This window comes from Protopterus annectens, chromosome 16.part0, assembly GCF_019279795.1.
Source record: "Protopterus annectens isolate FY-2018-M chromosome 16.part0, PAN1.0, whole genome shotgun sequence".
In the NCBI taxonomy this organism is placed as follows: domain Eukaryota; kingdom Metazoa; phylum Chordata; order Ceratodontiformes; family Protopteridae; genus Protopterus; species Protopterus annectens.
In genome coordinates, this window is record NC_056750.1 from 202,349,723 (window position 1) to 202,367,809 (window position 18,087).

Here is an 18,087-nt window from a genome sequence, read left to right on the forward strand (position 1 = left end):
TGTAAGGGCGTTTTTCTCCAAGCAGATTTTAATATTAGTACCTTGTCCAGAAATGAAAGAAATTGTATAACTATGGATCTAGGTGGAGTATTTGTTGAGTTAGAAGCAGGTTTCCTCAGTGCTTTATGTGCCCTTTCAATTCCAAATGAAAGTCTCTCTTTCAAGTCTAAAAATTCAGGAATCCAGGTTGTTAAGAATTAAATAATGTCTTCTCCTTCAGTGTTTTCATGCAGACCAAAGATCCTTATGTTGTTTCTCCTTTCCCTGTTTTCTAAGTCATCTATTTTGTTAAGCAGCCATATATTCTGTTTAAGCAGAAATTCTTTTTGGAATTATTCCTCTTTGAGTCTCCCTTCAATGTCATTTAGAGAAGTCCCTGTATTTGTTATTTTGTATGGTGTTGCTGTAATAGTTCCTTAAGAGTATCCATCTGTTTTTTGAGAGTTTAATTTGAGGTTTTCTAAGTCATTTTTAAAGCCATCCATCTTCAAAGGTAGTTCCTGTAAGGTAGATGTCATCAAGTGCAGTTCTTTTTTCAAAGCAGCATCTGGATGACAATTCCTTGAGTTGTTCATATTCAGTAACTCAATATATCTCCAAGTTACTCGACAGGAAAACATTTGTATATCTCTACCAAAATTGATATTTATGTAGTTTAGTAGTTTATCTATAGATTTCTGAAGTTTTAAACTTGAAAATAATAACATTTTCCTATATTATTATACTAGTATATGAAGCTCTCAAAATTCACTGCTCGCAGTTGGCCATTTAGGCTCCGCCCCCCTGCACTATATTTTACAGGCCAAAAAATTATGAAGTAAAAAAAGCTTGCAGTGATATTTATGATGCTTATTAGCAGCACTTCCCTTATCAGAGTTATAGGGATGTGGTTCTTCTGTTGAGAATTAATTTACAGACAAAAATTATGTAGAGTCCAGCCAACTGAATATAATCTTTGATGTATTTATTTTCAATGGGGGAGGGGTTGCCTTTCTTTCATCCCACAAAGGGGGAGACACCCTGTATGGATCTACTTCTGTACTACAGCTAACTTCAGTGTCAGTATACCTTATCTGAAGTTATAACATGGATGTGTAAATGTTCTATTTGATTGACTAGTCCCGTCTAGGTAATCTTCACTGAGTCTTGAGCAGGTGAGCCCACTACTGAAAGACTGATACAGGTGAAAAGTTGTATTTTTTTCTTCTCAAATAATTAATCTTGGTTTTTATTAACCAATATTAAATCAAGAATATGCCTACTCACTGTCAGCCAGTTATTAATGTTTCTCTGTATATTTACCTGCTAGAAAGAGCTGTTGGACGTTATGCATTTTTATGACTCTGTGATTGGTTTTCTAAGCGATGATGCTACTGCGTAGGGGAAGGGTTACTGGCAAATACCTTAGTGGAGATATTCAACATATTACCAGCTAGTGTATAAATGCCTGAAGACTGGAAGGCAGTATGTGCAGTACCCTTGGGGGGAACGCATGACAACTTTGGGGAACTACAGTTGTTAATATTATGGGTGGTGGCAAGGAAAGTCATGGAGAGCGTCCTATGGAAAAGGCTGGCTACTTTCCTAGGAGACAACAGGCATGGGTTCTTGTCTAGAAAGAGCTGTTGGACGTTCTGCATTTGTATGACTTGTTAACTGCAAAAGACAGGTAAGTGTAGATAAATGTAGTCTAGTTGACAAGGCCTTGAATTTGTTCCCACACAGGAAGTTGCTATGCTAGGAACATCTGAGTGGTTGGATATAGGACTGAAAAGGAGAAAGTGGATTGTTGCATGACATTGGGTTTGTGGTGAGAAGGACAATATCAGGAATAAGGGAAATGCCTTAATGGAGCATGTCATGTGTCATTCCTGATTTCATAGGTTCACAGGTTTTTACTAAGCCACTAATGCAACAGCCATAATGGGATTAGGTAGCAAAGCCTTAAAAGAACCTCTGAAGGTGAGTTATTAGTCCAGGAGATGATGGCAGGAGGTAGGGGAATTTGGGAGAGACAGAGTGAATATTATTAGCTTGGATTATGTTAGAGGGAAGGGGAATGGAGAGAAGCTGAAGAAAATGGGGGGGGGCAGAAAAGGAATAGAGCAACTTGAGATGTCGAAGTGTTTATGTTGGCATAGTTAAAAGTATGAAGCCACCAACTCTAGGGGTGAATTTATGGGATCCCATTAATTTATCTAACTGAAGTTTGAATGTTGATGTGGTTTGTTTTGCATTGATTGGTATGTAGAAGAAGCTTGTCCCATAGTACAGAGAGAGAGAGGGGGGTGCTGGATCATATCTTTATCCCTGACTAAGCATTTGTTTATATTTTGGGATAAAACTTGATATTTGGAATAGGTGTTAATGGAGGAACTCTTCTTTTAGAGGGAAGGGAGGTCATAGGTGGCAGGGTTTGACATTGCTCTGTAGATTAGGCACAAATTACCTGAAGAGTGGTCCATAGACCACAGAAAACAAGGTGATAAGAGCAGTTTATTTAAGCCTTGTATTTTATGTTTATAAAATGCTGGAATCTTCCTAGTTAGGAAAGCATTGCTTTCTAGTTGAGAGAGCATTGCATTATATGATAGGTCGAATGAAGGGGGACTAGGATGTAACAGGATTAGGACAAAATCCCACAGTAGGTGAAGTAAGAGAGGGAGAGGACTTTTCTGAAAATATAGGAGGTATGCCAGTTTAAAGATAGCTCATTGACTTTATACGTTCTTAAATCCCAAATCATGGGGTTATTCTTAAGGTGAGTTTAGTTTATGTGATACTGTGCAGAAGCACTAGATTTCCCGAGGTGACTGCACTATATTGATTGGCATTTAGATTGAGACTCTGATTAGAACACCAACTATTTGGCAGCCAAGGCCTTGTTGGAGTATTAGTGAATCTCAGATTATTTTAGGATGATGCCTAGCTTGCAGTCATCTGCAAATTTTGTTAGCCAAACGTTATTAAAATTTTCATTTTTTTTTTTTCAGAAAAATACATTCAAAAGATTAGAGGGCCTAACACAGAATCTCTGGCAATCCTGTTAATTACATTTTGGAGATTGTACCATTTATTTTGTTGGAGTGTGTTCTGTTTGATACTCAGTTTGCAGTCTTATCGAAGCACAAAGGAGTTGAAGTTTAGCTGGGTTAGATTATTTATGATGCCAGAGTGGTGAATGATAACTGTTTATCTAATTCCAGATAAACAGTGTCGATGGGAATTCTTTAATCTAGGGCTTTAATGACTTTTTCAAGGAAGCTAACACAATGAAGAAGGCACAATCTAGTCTTAACAGAGCTAAACTGTGAGGGGTCTAGATTCTGCAGATAATGTGTTCCTTTACTTTGCACATAAGGCTAGTGAAACTTTTGGGCATATAGTTACCTGAATCAATGGGGAACCTGCTCTTACTGGGGGAATAGGTATGGAGTTTCTCCATTCTTCAGGTATGTAGCCTATGGAGGGATTTGGATTGAAGCGTTTAGGGGAAGTTTAGTTAAGTGATAATTTAAGGTTTCCAATAAGCAGCTGGGTATGTTGCCAGGTCCCATGGAGGTATTATTTATTTATATATTTATTTTTGGGAAAGGGAAATTCAGAATGAGTCAATGTTGCTCATAAGAGGCTTGGTCTAAGCTGTTATGGGGGATGAGGAGTGTAATAGGTGATATGAAATTAGGGTTGAAACAATCTGACAAAATATTAGCTATGAATTCTGGGCTGGCATGGATAGCATTTACGGTGTGTTCAGAGGCTGTCAAGATGTCCTTCTTTTCTCATGTTGCAGTATTCATAACTGTAGGGAGGTCGCTGCCTGCACCGCCAGAAATCCAGCCAGTATGGGGAAGGTGTAGTGTGCTTGTGGAAGACAAATTCCAATAAGGACATGCATGATCAATGTTTGTTTTGTTTAGGTGAAGGCCATCACCATACGTCTTGTGACATCTGCAAGTCTTTCATGCCAGAACCATGCCAGTATACCAAAGTCTTAGGATCAAGGGTACGTGCAGTGTTGCATGTCAGAGCCATAAACCAATGTCAGCTAGGTGACGTCTGCACATACCCACTTCAGAACTTTTCTGCCACAGTGATCTATGGACCTCTGATCGCCAGATAGGGGAATCGGTTTGCTTGTTTGTTTCGGCTGTCCAATACAGATAAGTACCCTTTTGGGCTTTTTCTTTATCTTTCTTCTAGCTTTTCAAACGTACATGTCAGCTAGGAAGGGGTAGTGTGCTTGTGGAAGACAAATTCCATATAAGGACATGCATGATCAATGTTTGTTTTGTTTAGGTGAAGGCCATCACCATACGTCTTGTGACATCTGCAAGTCTTTCATGCCAGAAATGCTGCACAGCATCTTGGCTGCCTTAAAACTTTACTTAGAAAACCAGAGACTCTGACATTTGGCATTAAGTATGGAGGGTGGGGTAGGTACCTCCAAGGGGCCACCTCAGAGGAAGGCCAAAAAAGTTAGGCCTGATGCTCATGCTGTACCTCAGGAGTCCGGTGAGACTGTCAAGGCTGATGCTAGTCCAGGGTCTCATCGGATGTCGGTTTCACTGCTGGAACCGAGGACCATGGTGGAAGCCGGTTCGGTGGAAACACAAAGTACGTCCACTGAGGTTAATCAGCTGTCAGCTGCTGATGGAGAGGGGGAGCCACAGCTCATGGCATTGGAGGGGCCTACTCCCACATTTTCATCCACCCAAGCATTGGCTCCAAAACCAACTCATTCTTCTATTCTTGTTAAGAGGAAGCAAAAATGAAAACACTGAGAAACAGAACCAGCTCCTGGATGGGAAGTCTTTTCTCAGAATCTGTTCATGGCCTTCCAGGCCCTTCAGTCTCAGGTGCCCCAACCAGCCCCTACACCTGTGCAGGCCTTAGAGGAATCAGAGGAAGAGCTCTTCTCTTCGAGTGAATCACTTACTTATTGTTCTCAAATTGAATCTCTCAATGACTATTTTACTCTTGAGGAGAAGGACACTATTATTCCTGAATCTCCAGGGGAAGAATTCTCCTTTGGTGACACCATTTCTCATATGAGAGAGCATTTCAAATGGCAGGCCTCAGATGTTTCTGAAACTAAAAAGAGGTATTTTGAACTACTGCAGATGGGTCAGCCTTCCTCATCTGCAGTTCCTCCTCTATTCCCAGATTTTCATGATGCCTTTCTGGCTGCATCTCAGGCCCCTGATTCTCATCCCCCAGCTTCCAAACGTTAAGATGAGTTTTATAAAGTCCCTCAGGATACACAGTTCTTGTTCAAGAACCCCGCTGCAGACCCAGCAGTCATAGCAGTGTCAGCAGACAAATCCTCCAGACAGTTTCCTTCCACCTGTTTCCTACAGATAAGGACAGAAAATTTATGGATAGACAAGGAAAGAAACTTTGTACTTCTTCCACAGTAGCCATTAGAGCCCTAAATGATCAAACACACATGGTTAGATTTGTTTTAGTACCCTGTCCAAAGCCTCTGCACTTATGCCAAATGTGCCAGACTCTCCTGCTAAGTCACAACTCTCCGCCCTGCTTTATACTGCCTCCCAGGTGACCAGGCACTCCAAGTGCAGTTATGATGTAGTAGAAGCATTTTTCAAATCTGCAGCCTCAGGTTCTCTCCTGAGAAGATACTTCTGGGTGAGGCTCCAGCCCCTTCCCATGGCTGTACAAACCAAATTGCAGGATGTGCCATTTGATAATAAGGCCCTTTTTGGTACTGCTTCTGCAGAGCTCCTAAAATCTCTACAAGAAAAGGGCTACAAAATTTAAAACATTTGCTAGTCTCATCTATTCCTAGATGCCATAGGAACTATCCTCAAAGGACCAGGTTTTGTAGGAGGCAGTGTTCTCAGTCTACTGCCCCACAGGCTAAAGGATGGAGACAACCTTGGAAACATTCCACTCCTAGACCATCCTCCTCTTCAACCCCTACTTCCTTTCAGAGGCAGCCTGACCCTGACAGAGCCCCTCCACTGTGACTCATATCTGTTACCCACTTCCACCCCCCTTGTTCCTCCATCTCACACTTTCCCTACCCTCCTGACTGAAGATCACCTCAGAGGCTTGGGTCTTCTCCGTTATCCAAAAAGGTTATTTTATGACTTGGTGGACAATTCCTGCTTTCCAGCGGATACCCCAACCCCCTCCAAGTCAGATTAATTTCTTACTTCCAATTTTGGATCAGCTCCTAGCTCAGGGCACAATAGAAAGAGTACCCCAGACCAGACAAACAAGGGGTTTTACTCCAGGATATTTTGGTCCCAAGAAAAGATGGCCCTTGGAGATCAATTGTGTATTTGTCTGTCCTGAATCTTTTTCTCAAGGTGCCTATCTTCAAAATGCTCACCTTGCATCATCTCTTACCCCTCATCCCCACCAACCTTTCATGGTATCCCTGGATCTGAGAGATGCCTACCTTCATATCCCCATTCACCCCAGCTACAGGAAATTCCTAATTTCTCAGTGGGTTCCTTACATTTTCAATTCTCTGCATTGCCATTTGGGCTCTCTACAGCTCCCAGAGTATTCACAAAGTAAGTAGCTCCAGTTATCATCCATTGCAGATTGCAGGGCATACAAATATATCCATACCTAGATGACCTGTTAATCCTTCACCAGGACTGCCACTCCCTTTACCATCACCTACACATGGTGTGCAAAACCTTGGCAGACCTAGGGTTCATTGTGAACCAGCAAAAGTCTCACCTGACACCTACCCAAGACCTGGTCTTCTTAGGATGCAGGATAAGAACCGACAAGATGGCAGCCTTCATTCCCCGGTCATAAGCCCTCACCCATTACCTTCAAACACTTCTCTCTCTCCAAACCATATCAGCCACGGAATTCCTGAGAGTCCTAGGCCACATGGCATCCTTGATCCCCATGCTACCCTTGGCAAGGCTGTATATGAGAAAATTCCAATGGGTCCTGAAGAGTCGGTGGATCCAACATTTCCACCCTCTGGATATTCCCCTCCCTCTTCTTCCATGCCTGAAAATAGAGCTGGAATGGCAGATTGACTCTATCAACCTCAATCAGAGTATACTCTTGCAGATCCCTCCACCCTTGCAGCACATCTACACAGATGCTTCGGACCTGGGTTGGGGAGCAGTTTTGTAAAACCACAACAACCAGAACAAAGTTCAGGGAGAGTGGTCCTCCCTCAAACAAAGGGACCACAACAATATCGAAGAGATGAGAGCCCTTCTCCTAGCATTACAAACATACCACCAACTTCTCCTACCAGGCACCTTGAAAGTAGTCACAGACAATATGACTGTATTCTGGTATATCAACAAGTGGGGGGGGGGGGTACTACCCACTTTGCAGCTTGACAGTTCAGATTTGGTCCCTAGCAGCAAAACTACACATTTACCTGCAAGCAGTGTACCTTCCTTCAGCAGTGAATGTGATGGCGGACACATTCAGCAGAACCTCTGCACCCTCTCATGAATGGTTGCTTCACAGGGAGGTGTTCTTGGGTCTCATTCACAAGTGGGGTATTCCTCAGGCAGATCTGTTTGCTTCCTCCCAGAACAGGCAGATGCCTCTGTTTTGCACCAGAGACCCACATCCACAGGCTTGTAAAGTGGACTCCTCTTTTTCTTGGGCGGGGATGTATCTTTATGCTTTTCCCCCCTTCACATTGATTCAAAAAGTCCTTCTGGAGATCCAGATGGACAAACCAAAAATCCTGCTGGTGACCCCCATTTGGCCAAGACAGCATTGGTTTCCCCTACTTCATCTACTAGCCAAGGGCAATCACCACAGGTTACCCCAGCAATTCAACCTACTCTTGCAAGACAGGGGATCCCTCATCCACCCTAAGGTGCTCAACCTCAGACTCACCCTATGGTTGATAGAGTTCTGATCCACTTCAGACACCTATATTCAGAGGACATACTCAATGTCCTGCATGAGGCCAGGAAACTAGTACTAGGAGAAATTATGTATCAAAATGGAAAAGATTCTCCAGGTGGTGTCTCAAGAAAAAACAGGACCCTTTTCTTATTCCTGTACCCATTGTCCTTTCTTACTTGTGTTAGTTTCTACATTCAGGACTGACCTACAATTCTGTAAAGGTACACTTGCCAGCTAGTTCTGCTTGTCATCCCTTAATACTTCCTTTGGCATCCAGATTAGACGTAAAACCCTTCTTAAAAGGGGTCCTCCATATCAGACCCCCTTGTAAACCCATTTCTCCTTCATGGGACCTTAATTTTGTCCTAGCAAAACTCACACTACCTCCATCTGAACCAGCTCACTCAGCATCACTTAAGCTATGTACTTGGAAAACAGTACTGCTGGTGGCCCTCACATCCGCCAGGAGGGTCTGAGAAATCCAAGCCCTTGTGGCTACCCCTCCTTACCTTATCTTCCATAGGAACAGGGTCTCCCTCAGGACTAATCCTTCCTTCATGCCTGAAGTGGTTTATGAGCTGTCCGTGAATCACATCATTAACCTTCCTGTTTTCTCCCCTCAACCTCAAAACCCCTCTGAAGGAACTTTGCATTCCTTAGATGTTTATAAACAATGTGGGTATTACCTGGACAAGACCAAATCCATTAGAAAGTCTGACGAGCTGTTTGTCTTCTCTTACCCAAGGGCCTTGGGGAAAGCAGTCTCTAAGCAGACTATATCATCATGGATTTCAAAAGCTATCTCTGCCTGTTATTCCTTTCATGGAAAAGATTTAACTGCCAGTGTGAGAGCTCATTCTACTAGGGCAGCTGCCTCCTCAGCAGCTTTTAGAGGGGTGTTGACCACATTTCCATGCTGGACGCAGCCACCTGGTCTTCAGTTCATACCTTTACCAAGCATTACAAACGAGATTTGATTTCTAGAACCAGAGCCTGGTTTGCTAGGTCAATTTTACAGGGTCTTATAGACCCAGCCTCTCAACCTACCTCCCAGTCTCATACCTAAAGCTTTGGTACTCTCCCTACTGTTATGAATACTGCAACATGAGAATAGAAGGACTTAGATTAGTTCTGTAAGAACTTACCATAACCTTAGATGTCCTTCTGTTCCATGATGCAGTGTTCAGTCCCCTCTCCTACCCCCTCTTACCTTGTTTATCCTTCTTGTGTGGCATTTCCCTGTCTTCTGTCCATCCAAACAGGGCACAACAGGTACATACCTTTATAAGGTACCTTCTTGCCTGGTGGCATATGTGGGTCTGAAAAGCTTCTTTTTTCTCTTTGCTTCCCAGGGGTACTACTGTGTGCGGCAGTCATTTCTGAAGTGGGTACATGCAGAAGTCACCTTTATAGATGACATTGGTGTATAGCTCTGACATGCAATGTTGCATGTACCCTTGATCCTAAGACTTTGGTATACTGGCCATCGACCTCCCTACAGTTATGAATACTGCAAAATGGAAGAGAAGGACATCTAAGATTATGATACGTTCTTACACAAATTTATTTATTGTTTATTTATTTAACATTTGTTTACCAGGATGATCCAACTGGACAGCTGGTGTCCGTTTTCAGCAGAGTCCTGGGGTGAAAGCCCCAGAAAAAAAATTTACAGAATATAAACAATATATATAGCAATAACACAGGTTACAAATATAAAAGGTTAATACAGTAATACAGAGGAATTACATACAAGAATAAGTGTACTACTCTATAGTCAAGTAGCACTGTAGTATGCTATAAGCATGCAAACAATATTTACAAAATGTAAAAGAGAGGGTGAAATACAGTAGAATGTTTGAGTGGGCTCTCCATAAACAGAATGGGAGTACAGAGAGGTCCTCCTGCAAATACCCTCCATTAGCAGATTGAGAGTTCAGAGAGGTCCTCCTGCAAATACCCTCCATTAGCACACTGGGAGTTTAGGAAGGTCCTTTGCAGGTACATAAATGATTGGTGTGTAGGTATGATTTTAATTGTGTTTTGAAGGTGGTTGTACATGTTTGAAGTCTGAGGTCAGGAGGAAGGATATGCCAGTCTTTTGCAACTTCATTGGTGAAGAGAGAGTTGCCCGAGCCATTTATACATTGGACACTTCCTAGGAGGGCTTTGTTGGTAGATCGTAACTGCCTGTTAGGGTTGTAGAAGGTTATGAGGCTGGACAGAGCAGGGTTTTTTTCAGAATAGTATAGTATTTGGTGTGCCAGGTTAAGTTGGTGGTATTGTAGTAAATTAGGGAATTCTAACCAGTGTAATTTGTTCAGGGATTGGCAGTAGTGGGACCATGATCTGGTGTTGGCAGCGGATCTGGTGATTTTATTATAGCATGTGGAGAGTTTGTTAAGGTCAGTTTTATTTAGGTTTGTTAGTACTGGACATGCATATAAGATAGTTACTAGCAGGTGGGTTCTGGCTATGGTGATTCTAGCTTCTGATGTTAGGTATCATTTTCAGCGATATAGGGTTCCTAGCTTTCTGTCAACTTTGGCGACAGTGAGGGATATGTGTTTGTTGTACTTTAGTTGTTGGTCAATGGTGAATCCAAGTAACTTAGCCTCTGGTACTGGGGTGATGAGAGTCCTATTACCTGAGGAAATGGAGAAGGTAACATCCTGTGTTTTGGTAGGGTGGAACAGCATAAGCTGTGTTTTCTTTGGGTTTAATATTAGTTGGGAATTATTGAGCCAATATTCTGTGTCAGTGAAGGATTGTTGGGTTTTTTGTTGTAAAAGTTTAATGTTGGATGTGGAGCAGATTAGGGTTGTATTGTCGGCGTATTACAAATTTGGCACCTGTAGTTGCGGAGTGGAGTTGATTTGTAAAGATGTTGAACAGGTGGGGGCCTAGGATGTAGCCTTGGGGTACACGAACTGTGACTGGTAATGGGGGGGATAGGCAGTTAGTCCATTTGACAGATTGATGGCGATTTTCCAGATAGCTTTTAAACCACTGTATGGAGGAGCTGTCAAGGCTGAGATTGGTGAGGCAGATTAAGAGTTTATTGTGGGAAACTGTATCGAAGGCTTTGGATAAGTCGTGGCCAAGACAAGATTACTCCAGTTTCTATAAGTGTTTATTATGTTGGTGAAGTTAATTAGAGTGGTGGTGGTGCTGTGGAATGGACGGAAGCCATGTTGGGAGTTGGATAGTAGGTTGTTAGAGAGAAGGTGGTTGAGGAGTTGATGGTGAATACATCTTTCTAGGATTTTGGATAGTGATGAAAGGACAGCAATGGGTCGATAATTGGAGAGGTCAGTGGATGAACCTCATTTGTGGGGAATGATGTAGGAGGTTTTCCATAAGGTTGGAACAGTGTGTTCAGTGATAGATCTATTTATTAGTAGTGTGATCGGGTAGGCTATGGCTGCAGATGCTATTTGGAGGTATTTGGCTGGGAGATTGTCGGCAGCAAGGGTGGTAGGTTTGAGTTTTGCTAAGAGTTTTTGGATACTATATATTGGTACTAGTTTAAGTGAGAAGGGAGTAGACTTGACTGTTGCGTGGGAAGTTGGAGGAGATTGTCAGGGTTAGTATTGTTTATTAGTTTAAGAACAGAAGTAGTAAAGTAGTCGTTGAAAGTGGAGGCTATATGTGTATTTGACCCTACTAAATTGGGAGATGGAGTTGTTGATTTACCGGGTTGGAGGATGTTGTTAACTGTGGCCCAGAATTTTTGTGGGTTGTTACTAAATTTTCTTTGTAGGTAAATGTAGTAATTTTGTTTGTCAATCTTAACTTGTTTCTTAGCCTTGTTTCTGAGTTCAATGTATAATTACCTAGTTATGAATGTTTTGTGTTGGCGCCAGATTTTCAAAGCCTTATCCCTATCTTTTAGTAAGGCCCTAGTTGTGCTTTGTAGCCATGGGGCAGGGTTGCTGCATATTCTAATTGTTTTGATTGGGGCTAGACGATTGAAAATGCCTAGGAATGTGGAGTTGAAGTATTCTACGGCATAGTCAAGTGGGAGAATTTTGATGGGAGACCAGTTGCAGGATTCTAAGGCTTCTCTGAAGTGGTCTGTGGGGAAGTTTTTGTGGTAATGGGTTTGTAGAAGGGAGAGGGAGTTAATTGATTTTAGTTTATGCCTGAGGATGAAAGTGGGATTGCGGTCACTTAAAGAGTTAAGAAGTGTTCCACATTGAAGGGCAGTGTTGGGCTGGTTTGAGAGAACCCAGTCTAGTATGGATTCTCTTTTTGAGGACTTATGCATGTTGGTGATTGAATGAGTTGGGTAAAAGTATATAGGTTTATGTGGTTGGTGGGTGTTGGAGAGTTGATTGAGTTCCAGTCGATATTAACATCGCCTAGGACTATGGTTTCTTGGAAGAGGGTGTGGGAGGCCCAGTGTAGTATTGACTCTAATGTGGTTAGGTTGTCTCCTGGGGGTATATAGATTCCTATTATATTTAGGTGCTTGTGCTGGATTATGAGGAGTTTGGCGCATATGATTTCAGCGTTTTTGGGGTTGGGAGGTGCCTGTTGGAGAAGTTGGAGTTTTAAGTTGATTTTATAAACTATGGCTATACCTCCACCTTTTTTGCGTAGTCTTTCTACTCTTAAGATGTTGTATCCGGGAGGGGTTATGGAGTTGCCCTTGATATGTGGTCTAAGCCATGTCTCAGTTATTAGCAGTATGTCTGGGTCATATGGGTCATGGCTGAGTGCAGATCTTCTATTTTGTTCATAATACTGCAAATGTTTAAATTAAGTATTAGTAGGTCATTGAGTTTTTGTTTAAGTGGTGGTTGGGAGCTCGGTCTATTGTTTATGTTTGTTATTGATCCTGGGTTGGGGTGAATATCTCCTCCAAGTAGTAGCTGGGCTGCTATGGTAGTAATTGTTCTTAGGTATGACATCATTAGGTTGTGGAATTGGAGGCATGGCTGTTTTTTGCAGTGTGGAGCATAGTGGATAGGGGAGATGATTTGAAAGCTGTTTTGGCTATGACTAAATGGGGCTGTGATTGCTGGTTTACAGAGGAGTGGAGTGTAGAGGGGTAGAGTGGGGGACTTTGGGTCATTACGTTTGATGGGTGAATATAGATATGAGGTAATAAAGGTCATTGTGGAGAGGCATATGAGTATGGACAGTAGTTGTAATGGAGTATAGTATGTGTGGGGGTAAGGTGAGTATGTCATAACTGAAATGGTATGGTCTGAAACTTAGGGAGGGGGTGTGCCTGTGAGGAGGGATTATTTGGAATGGTATTCGGTGTAGTGTTAGTTATCAGGGGTGGATGTAGGAATAGAGAGTGAGTGTTTACAGGAGGAGGGATCAGTCTACGCCAGTACAGAAGTCCCAGCAGAGATGTACAGGTAGTGAAAAACAGTCAATATATAACAGCTACTGCTTAAAGGCTGCAATTCCTCACAGGGAGAAAATGTTAATGAGGAAATAACAGTTCGAAAAGTACATTTGAATAATTACGACCCTGAGAGTTAAGCTTGACAGTTACTACTACATATGCAACTCAGAAAGTACTTTTTCCATTCCCTTGTTATCAGCAGATGCTCAGATCTTGCAGTAATTTACAATTTTACCACAACTTCAAATAAAGCTACAACACTACAGTCCAAGAAGTTATTTTTGGTACAAAATGAGGCAGTGGCAGAAAGTGCTGAAATAAATGAGTCAAAATAAAGCTGACTGTCAGTATAGCTAAGAAACCAAAACAAAATGGTGACCAGTTTTTGCACCATATTGGATTCAAAGGAACACAATGGTAAAAAAAAAAGAATATTAATAAAAAAATACAATAGCACCACATACTTAATTTTGACCCAAAATATACATAACAATAAGTGACACAAACATGTAAACAGCCTAATTGAGGAAACTAGAACAGTTCAATAATGTCCGTAATAATTAAGTTCTTCAATCCGGACCGTGTAGAAAAAAACACACATTACAGTCTGTTTCTGTTGTAAATATTTGGCATCCCCAATTAGCGACAGCATCCGTTTCTTTCACACTGCAAATAATTAGAGTACCTTGGAAGGAAAAATATTCTTTGGTTGGCTGGTAATATCCCCAATTGTCGACAGCATTCCCTTCCACACAACCAAAAGAGAAAATTCCCCATTGTTGTCAGCGTACAAATGCCCTTATTTAGCCAGAAAGAAACCAACAGTTAGAAGTTGTAGACTAAGCCTCTATTCTGCCAGCATTCACTTCTGCATGATAAAACGGGAACTCCATCGATGACAAAACTCCACTCATGTCTTACACTGAACGGTACTGGTACGTACAGGCTTTGGCTTAATTCATCTCCACCTTGTTAGCAGGCGCTAATTGTCGAGCTGTATGATTGATAGCACTTTTATTCTTGGTGTCAACATGTTGTAACTGCAAAGATGACGAATAAAGTATCTGAATGCAGAGCTCTTCCATATTCAAACAAGTTCTCTGTTTTAAAGGTTCTCCTGCATCAAATTTTAATAGCTGAAGTGCATTCTATTGAATGTCATTATTCCAGACTTTTTTTAAAATCGATTCAGCCTATTTTCCTTTGATACTCAAGCCCCAAGATGACTCAGTGTGAAAAACATCACTGTTAACCACACATGCTGTTTTCCGGACATCCACTTATATACCCCATGTTGGGCAGATTCTCCAGTTTTCTGATTATCATAATCTTAACTGTGAAGTACTGCAGCTGTTGAGTAAGATAATCTAATTTATGCAGTGAACCAGAGCAGCCATTGATCGTCACTTTTAAGGTTGTTGATCACCCAAATCTATATTATTGTGCCATTTATTTTTATAGCTGAAAAGGGCTTTATTGTTGCATTTAAAGTTGGTGGCTAGATAACCATGATTCTTCTCATAGGATTTTTTGGTTAAGTTGTGTTTTATGATCTGGGAGGAGACAAGATGCATATAAGGTTAGGAGCTTATGCTTCTTGTTTTTTTTTTTTTTTTAATTTGTTGATTCTATTATTCCACTAGATTGATTTGACATTTAATGTATTTATTTTTGTTTATGATACAGTGATTTAATAACTCATAAAATTCCTTCGTTAGGGCTGGGGTATCTGTGTTCAGAAAGTCAGGGTCATTGGGCCATTTATGTTTTTCGAAAAGCTCATTAAAATCTAGTAAGTTGGTTTTGCCGAAGTTCCCAAATGTTGATGGATTACTGGGACTAGATCGGCTGGTCTTAAGGGAGAAAGTGATGGCTAAGTGGTTTTATTTTACTAGGGAAAGGAAGACCTGTGGGACTGAACATTGAGTAAGGGAGCTAGTTAAGACAAGGTCTAAGAGATTTGGGCCTGTAATAGTGAGATGCTCTTCAGTGTTTGTTTCAAGCAAGCATACTTGAGGAAAAGGAGAACAGGAACAGTTTCTTTGTTGATAGAATTAAGTTAGGGGTAACAGTGAAGGATGGGGGTGAAGTCTAGAAAGTGATTTTGGAAGGCTGACTAAATGGGTAGAAAGGTAGAGTTCAGGCAAATGCAAAGTACTACACTTGATCCTCAACAATTCTGGCATGACGTACGTATTGGGGTAAGTAGAACTCGTGGTATCAGAGCAGGAGAAGAATGTGGGGTATAGATCACACCCTCAGCTGTACCTGCACAGATAGAATGAGAGGACAGTGATAGCCACAAATAGAATAGAAAAGTAGGGTGTATTCTCAGACAGTTACTGCCCCTCTGCTGTTCAGGCACCACTAAGTGCTGCTAGCTGCACTGCAGGCCATACAATAAAAAGACCATGGGATACAGGAAGGAATCTAGAGGAAAGTGCCTAGAATAATGAACAGAACAGAGAAGAAATTACATGATCAGAGAATAAAGGTGCTCCCTGTAGACAAGATATTGATGCACAACATCATATCAGGGAGACATTTAGGGGTCATCTTCAACAGGAAGGGTAGAAAGGGAGAAGGGACACAGGCAGCAGATTGTAGGAACCAAGTGATCTCTCAGTCTGCAAAAGTAATTTTTCACAAAGAGGATTTTGAACCCATGAAAAAGGTGCTGGAAAGGAAATGCACACAGGTATCACAGGTATGAGGCACGTTGAGAAAGGATAAGAGGTAAAGATAGCAGTGAAGGAGAGATGCAATGCAAAATGCATTTAAACTACAAAACAAACAAGCTCATTGTCATTTTTTGTCTTCAAAGAAATGCAGCATATCAAGTGTGAATACGAATAATAAACATTACAAATTATTTTACAAGACTGCAGTGGTGGTGCTGCGGTAGCGTTGTCGCCTCACAGTACAACGTTGTCCTTTTCGATTCTCAGCTAGAGCGTCTTCTGTGTGTAGACATGCATGAATGGGCGTACCTTCGTTGAAGGTTGAGCGTCAGAGCTGGCAACTCGGCACGTAAAAATCTACTGCCAATCATTAGCGGACCGGAGTTCTGCTGTGGCGACCCCTAACCGGCAAAAGCCGAAAGACACAACAACAAATTATTTTACAAGCTAATCGGCATGTTTTATTAAAGCTAATGAGCATCTTTGTTTTACAAAAATGATAATGATATATTTGTTTATTTTGTTTCTTTAGGAAAGCATTTCTCAGATGCGTCCACTGTTGCTGAAAGGCTATAAAAAAGCAGCTGCAAAACAACCGTGTAAGAAACTGCAGGATATAGAAAAGAGCTACCCATTCACCTTACTGAAGTTCAGCACCATTCCTCTGCTTTTTGCACTCTTCCTTATTCCTATCGGAGTTGTATTAATGATGTACATCCTGTGACAGTGGACTCAAGACTGCAGCGTGCTTCAAGATTTATGAGGGTGTTCCAATATATATATATATATATATATATATATATATATATATATATATATATATATGATATAAATTGACAGTGGGGTTCTTGTCACACAGATGCTACAGTGTGCCTTTGATTTTCAAATACAAAATTGTAAGCAATATGTTGATTACAAGTGGCCTTTCCTCTGTTTGTCATTTGTTTCTTCTGTCAGCAGTGTCTTGCATTCAGTTGCTGCATTTTTGTTGTAAGAATTTCAATGAAAAGGTAAATAAGATTGGCATGTTTCACCATTTGGTATTATTTTTTTGTTACTGTACTCAATAGCACTGCATATGTAAGGATTACAATATATGCATGACTGGTTCTATACTGGAGAGGTGATACATAAATCATATTGCATCTGTAATATGCACTGAAGATATGACGTAATTAGCAGCTGTCATGAATTGTATTGAATGTGTGTACTACTGTAACAGCAATATGCTTCTGAAATAAATTTTAACTTTCACGAAATACCAAAAATGTCAGGGGTGAGAAGGCATATGTAGAATTTGTTAGCTGATAAAAGCATGGTAATCTGTGTAATATATACATTACATGTCAGACTGAGCCTGCCTTATGCCCTTATGCTGCATTAATCGAGCCCCCCCCCCAGCCAGTCCATAAACTCTGCCTTCCCCACAGCTGTGTCATGTCAGCTGTGTGATGCTGTCATCACTAGTTGACTTAAACCACTTCCTGAAGATAAAGTATTACATTTGTTTACACATTCCATAACAGGAAGACAAGTACCTCATCTAAATTGCCCCCTACCCCAGCAATTTCTTTTTGAGCTGCTGTTTATAGTGAAGTGCATTGGTGTAGTTATGCCATCGTGTCTTGGTTAGAGGCGATGGTACTTCCCAAGTCTGTCTGCTACCTCCGAGTGTATTTGATGAGACACTTGTCGCATTTTCCTGCACTTAATCCTCCACATCATGTGAGTAATTGGTCCGTCTCTCTATGCATTGATAGCCCTTTACTGTGCTGTGATTCCAGATCTGCAGACTTTACTGCCTGTATAGCCTCATTGATGGGATAAGGGAGATGCTTAAGAGCGGTATATTAATTTTTGTGTTTGTTTTCCCCCATTTTGACCTCTGCTCAGTGACCACACAATCATCCTATTTGACTCTGCTATTATATTAGGTCTATTCCTCACATAATCTAGTAGGGCAGTGCCTCCACCCCATACAAAGGGATGGATCATTGTTATTTGGGTCTATATTATATCATTGAATGCTTAAAAAAGTGAACGATGAATAATCGACCACATGTAAGCGAAAGCTTACAATCTCAAAAGCTCAGAACAGCGATTTTTTTCCAAGGGGAAAAAAATCGCTGTTCCAAAAAAAAAAAAGAAAAAAAATATTTGAAAGAATAC

General features: G+C 41.2%; 1 protein-coding gene across 3 annotated transcripts in view; it reads left to right on the forward strand.

Moving 5' to 3' along the window:
* LOC122790982 overlaps positions 1-17,177 on the forward strand; it is a 477,132-nt gene extending 459,955 nt beyond the window's left edge. For all 3 annotated transcript variants that reach the window (XM_044058704.1, XM_044058705.1, XM_044058706.1), the window contains one exon: positions 16,451-17,177. In XM_044058704.1, coding sequence (XP_043914639.1) covers positions 16,451-16,642 — 192 coding nt within the window. In that variant the 3' untranslated portion in view covers positions 16,643-17,177. The remainder of the gene's footprint in view (positions 1-16,450) is intronic.
* The last annotated feature ends 910 nt before the right edge of the window (positions 17,178-18,087 follow it).